The sequence below is a fragment of the Schistocerca serialis genome, chromosome 4 (assembly GCF_023864345.2).
Source record: "Schistocerca serialis cubense isolate TAMUIC-IGC-003099 chromosome 4, iqSchSeri2.2, whole genome shotgun sequence".
Taxonomy (NCBI): Eukaryota; Metazoa; Arthropoda; class Insecta; order Orthoptera; family Acrididae; genus Schistocerca; species Schistocerca serialis.
In genome coordinates this window covers 595595488-595607568 of record NC_064641.1, presented here as the reverse complement: position 1 = coordinate 595607568, position 12081 = coordinate 595595488, and the positions used below count along the sequence as shown (strand labels likewise).

The window sequence follows — 12081 nt, the reverse complement described above, 5'->3', positions numbered from 1 at the left end:
CCATGTTGAACAAACTGTTGCCCCGCCAATGGCGGCTCCCTTCCTACTCAGTGTGGGAACCCTACACTAGTAAATCTATGCAGAATAGCCTGTGTATCGCAAATTTCAGATATATCGTCGTGAAATTTCAACATTCCAGGTGCAATACCAGTGGAGAAAAAATTATTATTTGCTACTTTCCTATCCTCTCTCGTAATACTGCAGCTGCTACCGCTAATAATAATAATAATAATAATAATAGAGGAAATGGTACAAATATGGAATTTCGTTCATAAATTTCTCAGTTTTTCACATTAAGTAAACAAAATATCTGTAGCACATACTTTGAGATATGTCTTAATTCTTACCATATTTTTGAATACATACTACATTAGGAACTTTTCTAAATTACGCGTAGTACAAGGTTTGACATTTGTGACACTTCAGATTATGGGGTACAAATATGAAATACTCCATTCCTTTCAAGTCTGTTGTATTGAAAACAACTAATGAAAGATCTAATAATTCGTCGTCAAAGAAAACATTATAAAACATAATAACAAAATAGAAAAACAAACAAAATATACCATTTTCAGTTATTAAATTCCTTATTCTTAGTAATTTCGCTTGCAGAAGTCACACACATATCGTTCTTTACAGTAACGGCCAAATTCAATTTGCGCCCACATTGCGCACATTCTCCCCCTACCTCGTTCTCCGAAAATTTACCTGAGGAAAAGAGACTATTGCCGTCTTCATTAGTGGATACACGTCGTCCAGAACACTGCTAAGGCTGCACGAATCATCTCTCTCACTAAAAATGGTTCAAATCGTTCTAAGCATTATGGGACTTAGCATCTGAGGTCGTCAGTCCCCTAAACTTATAACCACTTAAACCTAACTAACCTAAGGACATCACACACATCCATGCCATGCCCGAGGCAGGATTCGAACCTGCGACCGTAGCAGCCGCCCGGTTCCTGACTGAAGCGCCTAGAACCGCTCGGCCACAAAGGCCGGCCTCACACGAAAAACAGCGCCCTCATGACCAGGTGTTTCTCTGTTCCTAGACGGTGGCCTCTGCTTCTTTGTCTCCGGTTTGCTTGTCGCTGTCGTCGATACTTCTAGAGATCTCTTGTATGGGGACAAGATTAGGACTGCTGAAGGACCTTCTTTTCTTCCTTTCATTCCTGGCCTCTTCTTTATTTGTGCAGTGGGTGAGATTTGCCAAGCTGTAATTACAGATGTCACAGCAGATGTTCCTCAATCGACTTCAACATTAGCCTTTCCACTTTTAGATGCCACAGCTCCTGCGGATGGTTCATTGACTGGATCATTAGGTAAATCCGTAATTATTCCTTTATTGATGGCAATGAAGTCTGCATCCATGAAAATATGAGGGTTTAAGGGGTATATTCCTGAGGCTGTAAACCCATTGACTACTATCTCCCCTGTCTGGCACTTGTAGATTTCCCATTCAGTTCGGTGATGTCCATGTTTGTTACTGGACCTGCATTTTTCCTCATCCATATATGTACCAGGTCAGAATAATAGGCTTTCAAAGGACTCATGGAAGCGACTGCATGTTGTGGGAGGCATGAGGAGGCAGACACAAGGTTTTGACACGGTTTCGCGCGTGATATTTATAACATCCAGATTTCTGGAGTGGCCCACTTTTCTCTAACATTTTTAATTGCTGTTTGCTTAGCAGACTCGTCCCAACGCTTTCGAGCTAGTGAATTCATTTGTGAATCAATTCCTATAAGTTAAACAGATTGTGAAAGCATGGTACAAATATGAAATACTAGTATTCTGTATTAGTGACACAGACATTATGAAATTCAGAAACACAAAAAAATCGAAAATTAAATTGAAATAGCCAACAAACATGCCATTTCACGGCTTAATATATCAGCTAAACCTCTGTTTACGAAGTATATTAATAACGTGTGTGTTATGACAAGAATGAAACTGAAAACCAGCAACCTGCAACAATTACGCCGCCTAGTGAATTTGTTAAAGTGGCTTCACTCACTCGCAATGGCTGCCAGCTGTAATATGAATGCATCCCGAAGTAGTCTACAGTTTATGAAAGTAGTTTTTAAGCAGCTAACCCAATTACAGCACTTACTAGGCAAGAAATCATAGTATTCCATGTTACTACCACTATCCCACATTTTTATCTCTTCCTTTAACAACAACAACAACAATAATAATAATAATAATAATAATAATGGTATATACTCGTGTTACTAAATAATTATCTGTCACAGAGGTAGGGAAATGGATTATTTTAAGTTTATAATCTTTATACACCGTAACTTTTTCTCAGGCGCGAATATTTCTAAGGGGATTCATTGCTCCATTGTGGCGTAGGGCGAACCACTATTGCTGTATATGCAGACATAACATGCTTATGAAGATGTCAGTGTATCCCTACTGGCAGAGATGATGAGAAAAATTAATGTGCCAGGTTCATTTATAACAAATGTTCAAGCCCTATTTGTGGATATAAAGCCACTTATGAAATATTTTATGGAGGCATTGTAAAACTTTAATTAATGTTAAGAACTGCATGCTGCAATACACAGTTATAATGGTATGTTTTATTTGAGACAATCGATTCAGTCTAGAATTTGACAATCTTAGCGATTCATTTGTTTAATTGGAATAACAATTGTCAGTTATCAGCTAATATCAGTGGTGGAACAATGTACATCTGCTAACTGTTATTCCATGTGCAAATCCTTAGCTGAGATGGTTTTTGGACCTGATGATGGCCTGATCCTACGCTGAACTCGATTGTGTCTAATATATATACCGGTACAGCTGTGTATTGCATAATGGTATTCTTAACACTATGAATGTTAAAAATAACTTAATAGGCCCCAGAAGAACAAGTAAGGGTCTACCTCAAGGGTCATTATTGCCTCCCACTCTCGTTAAAATACTGTATTTGCAATAAATATGCACAGTATTTTTATCCCAGATGTTAAGATAGTACAATGTGTCGACCTGTGCATTTAAGCATACGAGCGACGACTTAGTTGTAGGCAAAATGGGAATGGATTGAGCATTAACGAATTTAGCAACTGACTATGTGTAAACAGTTTGGACATATCACCAAGTACATCATCCATTGTATTTACACAAAACACAGTTCTTATAAGTTCCCTAAGACATAGCTGATACGATATCTGTGTTCCTATACTGACAGAGAATAAACTGGGCTCCACATAGTGGTAGATAGTACAATTAGTAAGTAAATGTTTGAAAACGACCAGTGTAACACCGGAAACAACTGGCATTAAATGGGGAACAGATCAAAATACATGTCTGAACATCTATCAAAATTCTTGATAATCTGGCAACATGTGATGGGGAAGAAAACCATCGTAAAGTATTGGTGAATGACTGCCTATAAAAGTATAAATGCCTAGATAGAAATGAATGGAATACAGAATGGGCAGACTGGCATTATGCTAGTATATCAACAGGAATATCAAGCAACCCTTCATACATGAAGAGCTGCTAAAGCAGAAAATTTGAATCCACAGTAACACCAGTGATGCACATTTCAGACACATCCACACCACACTCATTCTTCTGAGTCACTGCTTTGTAAAATTGGAATCATGCAGGATGTGAACAAATTGTTCTTTGGATGTGGCAAAAAGGCAGTTATCCGTAATATTGCTTTGGCATCTGGTGGCGTTAAAAAATTTATCCTCTAAACTCTGTGCTGATGGTCCTGGCAACAAGAGACTACAGGCTATACAAGGAACTCTTTATTTCTGTGTGTGAAGATAAATTGAGTATGTAATGTTAGTTATTTGCAGTTAGTCAGACACTGCTAAAATTAGATGTAAGAAACTAGCCAAATGAATCTGCCGATAATTTACATAAGTTAATACTTAAAACTACTACTGACTCATCGGCCTATGCAGCATGTGTATCAACAGTACTTCTGTCACTAATGTAAATCTGTTAATTATCTAGGTGTGTAGTGTATACCTTCCATTACTGTTTTATCTCTCTCTATTTGACTCCCTCTTTTTTTATCAACCTAACACACTACCATATATTGTGTAATTAAGATCTTCACTCTTGCTTTTTATAGCTCTCCATGTTCTTAAGCAATATGTTGTACCTGACTTACCTAAACCATTTGAAAGCATTGCTAAGAAATTTTAAGAATTAAGTAATAAAGATTAGAAACTGTATGTTGATGACTATGTGGGCACAGACCTAAAAGACAGCTAAAAGAACTGAAAATTCTGAGGGACGCTGGTTATTAAAAACCAGTAATCTTGATTTGTGTCTTGCTTCATTACAAGTTTTAAATTGTTCGTAAGTACATGAAACTCTCTAAATCAGGGCTGCACAACTCAAAAGTAGTTTGGGGCCAAAGCAAAACTAGAATCTAAAATGTGGCCCACAGTAAACTTTTTGGTCAATTGTGTTGAATACAGTCTTTAAAATTAATAAAAATCAACCATTATTCCAATATTTAATTATTATTTTAATATATATTTCCGTTGAACTGTGGCACAAAAATAGATGGTGTACTGTACAGATGTAGACTACATAATGTAAGCAACAATCAAAAATATTATTTGGTGAAAGTATACAAAGTTTATTTTTGAACTCTTAAATAAATACATTTCTTACAAAATACTGGACACGTTTATTGACGGTGAGGAATGACAGTTGTAGTAGCATACTAATGTGACAAACTGTTACTTATGTAAACAGTATAAAAGGATAATAAACGGAAACGAAGCTTTAATGTGAGACATTGCCTCTCATGTCAGCCACAAGTTTTTCAGAGTCGGGAGTCATATTTGATATTGGTGTATTTATTAAGTATTCTAAATGTTCGTCAGTTTAACAAGAGTAAAATTTGCTTTTATTTAAGTTCAGGACAGAAAATGTTTGTTCACATATGTAAGCGCTGCCAAACATGGTGAATGATTTTATTGCTGCGTCTCTTAGGTTATTAAATTTATTTTTGTGTAAGATTTTATAGAAATCAAGACTACCACATTCTCTGTGCTTCATTTTATAGTTTGGAGAACACTGAATTTTTGTGATCTCCAGCTGTAAGTCCACAGGTATCTCTTCTGGGATCTTCAACCACCTTGAACATTATTTTTTCCCCTTTTGACAACGTAAACGTTTTGTCGAATTCTTCAATTTATTTATCAAAGTCGCGAGAAAATTTCCCTCCAGGAACAGCGTGTTTATATGAGGTAATTATTTTGCAAGTAGGAAACGGGGTCATGTCTCCTTTCAACAACTGGTTTTTGAAGAGACAAGTTCCATTTTGAAAGCACGTGCTGTTGCTAGCAGACGGTAAATAAAAGCTGACTTTCTCTGTAGTTTTTAGTTCAGCTCGCTTAAGTGAGTCGTCATATCACTGAGAAAACATCAGTCATTGATCTAGGCCTTACTTTTCAATACAGGATCCTGTGTATCGTTTTCCATAAAATCGACTATTTCCTCTCTTAGTGCAAAAACGCGCTGCAATACTTTTCGCCGAATTAGCCAAGTAACGTCCATATGATACTGCAATAAATCCCACTGTTTCTTCAAGAAATCCACGAAATAATCGGTGTTTAAGCCCTTCTCCTCGGTTGTGGTTGATAACAGAAACCACAGTTGACATGATATGGCCATATCCCAGAACTTTGCTGCATAACATTTGTGTATGAACAATCCTCGTATAGTGGAATTTGCTTTTTGTTTTCGTGGCCAGTAATGATAGGACTACTGCTCCCATCTTCTTTGCACACACAGAAGGTGATCCATCGGCGCAAATGACTACAATATTTTCAAAAGTCAAACCTATTTTCTTCGTGACAAATCTTTTCACTTCGTTAGAGATGTCTCCATTGGATGTTCACCCTTTCATGCAACACGATCCTGCCAGTTCTTCCGTTGTATTTAAATTGTTATCAACACCATGGATGAAAACTAAAAATTGAAATCCTCTATCTTACAGATCGATTTCGGTCACAGACCATCTCCAGTGTAAATTATTCGAACCTTGTAGGCCCATACCCTAATAACACAACATTTTCTATGAGATGTAATATGTACTATGATGATTACCGTACTTCACTTGTACTGCATACAATTTTTTGGTTACGGAAGGGCCCATCCTATGACCTTAGCAATTGCTGATGCAAAAGTAGATAAATAAATAAATAAAATTATTGTATGCAGTACAACTGAAGATATGTGTAGGAAGTAATCATCATCGTACATGTCATACCTCATAGAAAATGTTGTGTTGTTTGACACGGGCCTACAAGGTTCGAATAGTTTGCACTGATAATGGTCACACACTGACCGAAATCGATTTGTAAAACAAAGGCTTTCAATCTTTACTACCAATGCTGCATTTATCAAAATACAGTATATTGACAATAATACAGTCGTGGTTCCCAATTACATCATGAAAACTAAAAGCCGTGCAGTATCATTTTTGTCAATATTGTGAACTATGGAAAATGAATAGTACTTGAATTGTTTAGCTTTCTTTCTTATCTGGCCATGAAGGTTAGTAGAGATATCGTGCACTCTTCTTTGAACTGTCATTCTGGACAAGCTCTCAGAAATTTGATTTTTTTCTGTACATATTTCTGATACAGCGATCATTATGCATTTTTTAAAGAAATCATCTTCCATGAAAGATTTCTCAGCAGCAGTAATTTCATTAAAATTTGAGAAGCTTACATTTGTAGCCACTTCAATCTCTGTATTTGCTTTCTTGAAAAATTGCTGATATTAGACAAAGATTTTAGCAAATTTGACGCCTTGATTTTCCTCTCGTTATCACCCAACTTCGCCAAATCTGCATGTTTTGATTCAGAATGATGTCTGATATTATATTCTTTTACAACTGCAATTGATTAGCTGCAAACCAGATACAGTACTCGACCGTTGTACGGTACAAGAAGTACTCATTTGTCCACTGCGTGTTAAATACACTGCATTCAGACACACTTTTGCTTGCTGTTTTTGTCACCCATTTTTTCTGGCTACCTTAAAGTGATCATCAATAATTAAAACTCGTACTTTATCGTACACACACATATGTAAACGCAGGGCGCTCATGATAACTGGCGCAAGTTGTAAGTAAAGTGATATTTTCGTCTCAATTTGAACTTTTTACTGAGGACAATAATTTTCTTCTTTAATCAAAACTATGTCAGTAACATTAATTTACAAGAGTACAACAAATACAATGGCGTATGTATGAATCAATTCTAATGATATAAACATTTACCAGGGGACAAAGGCACTGCAGTACAGTAGCTTGACAGTTTTCCCTCTTTCAACAGTCTTTAAGTATTAGAAACACTTCCCACGTCGCTTGAAGGCGCAACAGTCATATACATTGCCTATGCAGCATTTGCCGTAGCTTATACCCATGACTTTGCCCTTTGGTTAGCAGCCGATCAAGCAGCTTCCGCCACCACCTGTACGCCACTAGGCAGATGCGCGTACTACCTGTTCAATGCAGCGCATTAGCAGTACATCTTTGTTCCGAGCGCTGCTTACTGATAACGCCACTGGACACAAATCCAGAACAGTCATTTTTTGCAAGCACTTCCATTACTTACAAGTTTAATAATGTAAACCTATTTTAACCTAGCTGTCACAGAGACAGCCATTGCTAATAAGTCAAAGAACTTTTAAATGATATAGAGATTTACCATCGTAGTAGATTCAGCTGAAAAAATCATAGAATTATATCAAAAAATATGTAACTGATCAATCTTCAAAGGTTCTCCCGCGGGCCATAGCGAGAGACGTAACGGGCCGCATGTGTCCCACAGGCTTTATGTTGTGCACCCCTGCTCTAAAAGAATGCACTTTTTTAAGCTTTCTGTATTCAGTATATACTTATTACTTTTCTCGTTTTGCATATTTGTTATTTGGCTTTCCAGTGTACCTGAAGTGTCCACCAGAGATTGCCTATGAGCGAGTAGTGCAACGAAGTCGTCCTGAAGAGAAAACAGCTGTTTCACTTGGCTATTTGACAGATCTGCACCACGCGCATGAGCAGTGGCTAGTACAAAATCCTCCAGCACATATAGTCACATTGGATGCAAGTGTAGGTCTGCCTGCAATGGAGCAGCAATATGAAAAAGTGAGAACTGTTGTGCTGAACAGAATTGCTGAAATAACGAGACTGTGAAAGAATCATGGCAGTTGCATTATACAGGTTGTGTCTCTTAGGAGTTCGTCAGGCGCATTTTCTCTGGTGTTTCGACAGATATCTGCTATTTCGTGTCAGCAATATGAAGCTGTAGTCAACCCAAACAAACTCCACTCAGCACATCCTTCATGCAATGCCCAATGTCGACGGAAAGCGTCGGTTTGTTACCCATTACAAAGTAAATGATTTCTGAAGCAGATTTTATGCGCCCATTCGATCGCTGCTGCGTAGTTGTAGGAGCCAGCGTGGGCCAGAGCAGCGCTGTCGCTAGTACTGGTTATTCTTTGTGCTTTACTACCCCTGTTAATACGTATCGATGAAATGAATATCGCAATAGGCTAATTTCGGACTGCTATCGAATGGACACCAAAAATTCCGCCTTGAAAATCATTTTGTTTGTAACAGATAACAAATCAATGCTTTTCATTGACAATGGATATTGCCTTAAAGAGGTGATGGTCAGTATTCGATTGGATAGACTCCCACTGCACACTGCAAAAGTGAAACTGCAGAAACAAAAGAGATAAAGTTCTGGCGACTCTTAGGAGAGACACGCAGTATATATTTTTGTTGTTAGTAATTCCCATTCCTTGTACGATACACTTGTCAGGCTTCCGCCCTCCACTGTCCTTCCTACCTACCAACCATTTAAACTGTTCACAGCTCCGAATTTATTTGACAATTACGCTGAATGTAGCTTTTGAATTAAGTTCATGGGAATTAACAGTGGAGGGCTGTATGATTCATGTAGCTCATAACTGAACCCCTGAGATAACTGTTGATATTTGAAGATGTTTTGAGAAAAAAATAGAGCTCTGCTCTTAGTCTCAGTACTGATTTGCCGTGGAAAACCAGTTATTCTCTCCATTCTTCTTAATCCTTTCATGACTTGTCCAGAATATTCTTGTCCCTCATTGACGAACAGATTTCTCTTAGCATAGTATTAGTTGGAAGCCCTCTGTTTTCCTTCCATTCACTAACCAGTTCAGTATACATCTGAAAACTTTTTCTTGGTACATCACTTTAATGTACCAACGTCTTTTAAGTTGCTTGTGTTCAATAAAATCAGTAATACTTCATTGAGTTTTCTTTTTCCTTGATTGTTTCATTTCATATTTTTCCTTCTCTTGGTATTATTGTTGAATGTTTACAGAAATTCCTCTCTGTTGCTAATAACTTTGATTCAGTTGGCGTTTCATCGTCAAACTTCTAAACGGTGTGCAATAATGCTTGTAGCTGTTGTTCTGTGTATTGTGGTGTAGTTGTTATTCTTGTGTGTTTACTCCACGGAATTGAATTTAACAAAAAATTGTAGATTTCTTGTCCAAATTCACTGTCTAGTTTTCCCTCATTTGTCATTTTCACCCCTGGGTATTTTTACCCTTTAGTAGGTGTTATTGTACTCACCCCTTCTTCCAGGGCTACATTTTCGTTTATTACAACAATTCTCGTACTTTTACGCATTTTGTGTAAATATGTAGTGTTTTCTGAGAATATTGTATATAATATGGATGAAATACAATACACCTTTTGTAATATTTTTGTAAATTGGAATTTACATATTTTAATTTTTGATATTGACATTTTGTGTATTTTTCTTGTTGATATAAGGATTTCAATAGAATGGCTAAATGTGCACCCTTAGGAACACTAAATGAGCAGGTTGTATTTGAACTCTTTTGTTCCAATTTCTTTATGGGCAAAAATGTGATCTGTGCAGTTTACTTCATCTTATTCAGTCTTTATATTCTTGTTTAAAATGTTTAACAATTTGCCATAAAATCTGCTTAAATTGCTGTCTGTTGTTATACCATTAAAATTTTTACAGTTACAATGTCTTTATTTTGTATGTGTTACCAAAATATACAGTACTTTGCAGTCACTTAGTATATACTGTGTGTTTAAAAGATTCAGATATCTCTTAACAGCTTTGTTTTATACAAGTGTTGCACTATATGAGTGACAGTACTTTTTTGTCATAAATGTTCTGTCTCATTTTAGGAATATATTCCTACACTTGATGATAAAATTCATGTGTGAATATTTTACCACTGTCTTTTATTCGTATTCTGTACACTGAAGCTAATAATAAATTTCCATTATATCTAGCAATGTTAAGTAAAAGAAAAGTCATCACAATATCAGAACACATTTGTTGTTGTGTTGGAGTGTTTATAAAGGCTTTTATATAAACTATATGTATGTATTGTATAAGTGATATACGATGTTAAAATACCTGTTTATGGTAAGATTCATGAGCAACTCTTTCACATCATAGCTTTTAGTCTTCATGTAACTGTCTCAGTCTTTACACATTTTTACATTCTTTCTAACAGTTAGAAGTGTGTATTGAAGAAAGATGTACAATAGATTTAGTTGAAATCAGATCATGAAATTTTAAATATGACCTCAGTGAAGAGTTCTTAATAATTCTAGTGTTTAGTCTTTTTGAAGCAGCTGCCTGTACTCTCAGTCCTTCTATATTTTTTGTGTAGGCACTCATCAGCGACAATATTGAAAAAGATCTGATTTTACTTAATTTTTTATCCAAAAATAATTTCAGTGTATCTTTGTACTTGATAATTATAGGTCAGTTTTTGTTGTAGGAGTTTCTGTAGAACTTTTATTAAAAATATGTTAAGAAACTTTTCTGTTATAATTAAAAAGATTGATAATACTAAGAATTCTTATTTCTGCCAAAATATTTTGTTATATACCTCTATTGCTTATACTTTGAACAGCTACAATTTTTGTTTCAGTATACTGTGCTTATTAGAAATGTATTGCATGAGAGAAACGATATTTTCATCTATAAGACGGCCAAACACAAAAATAAGTGTGTCTTGCAGAAGGCAGAATGTCCAAAATCACTTCTTCTGCATCTGCATCTATACTCTATAAGATGGATTCTTTGTGTACTGCTGTTAAATGCCCATTTTTTTCCATTCCAGTAGCAGACGGTCTGTGGGTAGAAGGAGACGGTCTGTGGGAGGAATGATTGTTGGTAAACCTATAAGTGAGTTCAGATCTCTTGTACACTCTTTATGTGAGGTATGCATAGGAGGAAGCAACATATTGGTTGACTGTTTTGGCTACATACAGTCCCAAAATTTTAACAATAATCCACATAGTAAAGCAGAACACCTGTCTTTTAGCATCTGCCACTGAAGTTGAACAAGTATCTTCATGAACTTTTGCACTTACTGAATTAACTTGTTGTGAAACATGCTGCTTTCCTGTGGATCTCCTTTGTTCCCTCTTTTAAACTTACCTGGTATTTATTCCAAACTGACAAACAATATTCAAGAATTAATCAAACGAACATTTTGTAAATTACATCATACTACCCTCAGAATTCTTCCAATGAATCTGTCGTATCTGCCTTACTCATGATTAGCTTTATAAGGTCATTCCACTTCAGATCGTTTCTTACGCATACTCAAAGATAATTAATAAATGTTACTGCTTCCAGTGATTATTCTGCAATCATTTAATCACCACAATACTGGTCTTTCTGCCCTGTCATTCCTCTTCAGGAGTTCCTACATTCTTCTACAATTTTCTAGCAATATGACTTCAACAGCATCCTCCGTCACGTATTTATTTATGTATATTGCTTAAAGTAATGGTCTTCTGACACGCGAATGGGGTACACCCGCAGTTACTTTTATGTCTGAAGATTTGTTTCCATTAAGAATGATGTGCTGTGTTCATTTTGCTAGAAACTTGTCAGTTCAGCCATCCAGTTGGTCTGATATTCCAGGAACTCGTGTTTTGTACATTAGGGGGCTCTGTAGAATGGTATCGAATGGCTTCTGGGTGTGAAGGAACATGGCATCAACCTGATCGCTGGTGGCTACTACTTTCTGAGT

The 12081-nt window shown here is 36.4% G+C and overlaps 1 protein-coding gene across 2 annotated transcripts in view; it reads left to right on the top strand.

Annotated features, from left to right (window-relative positions):
* The window catches only part of LOC126475354 (thymidine kinase 2, mitochondrial-like), a 135411-nt gene extending 124589 nt beyond the window's left edge, over window positions 1-10822 (top strand). For both annotated transcript variants that reach the window (XM_050103167.1, XM_050103166.1), the window contains one exon: window positions 7938-10822. In XM_050103167.1, coding sequence (XP_049959124.1) covers window positions 7938-8188 — 251 coding nt within the window. In that variant the 3' untranslated portion in view covers window positions 8189-10822. The remainder of the gene's footprint in view (window positions 1-7937) is intronic.
* The last annotated feature ends 1259 nt before the right edge of the window (window positions 10823-12081 follow it).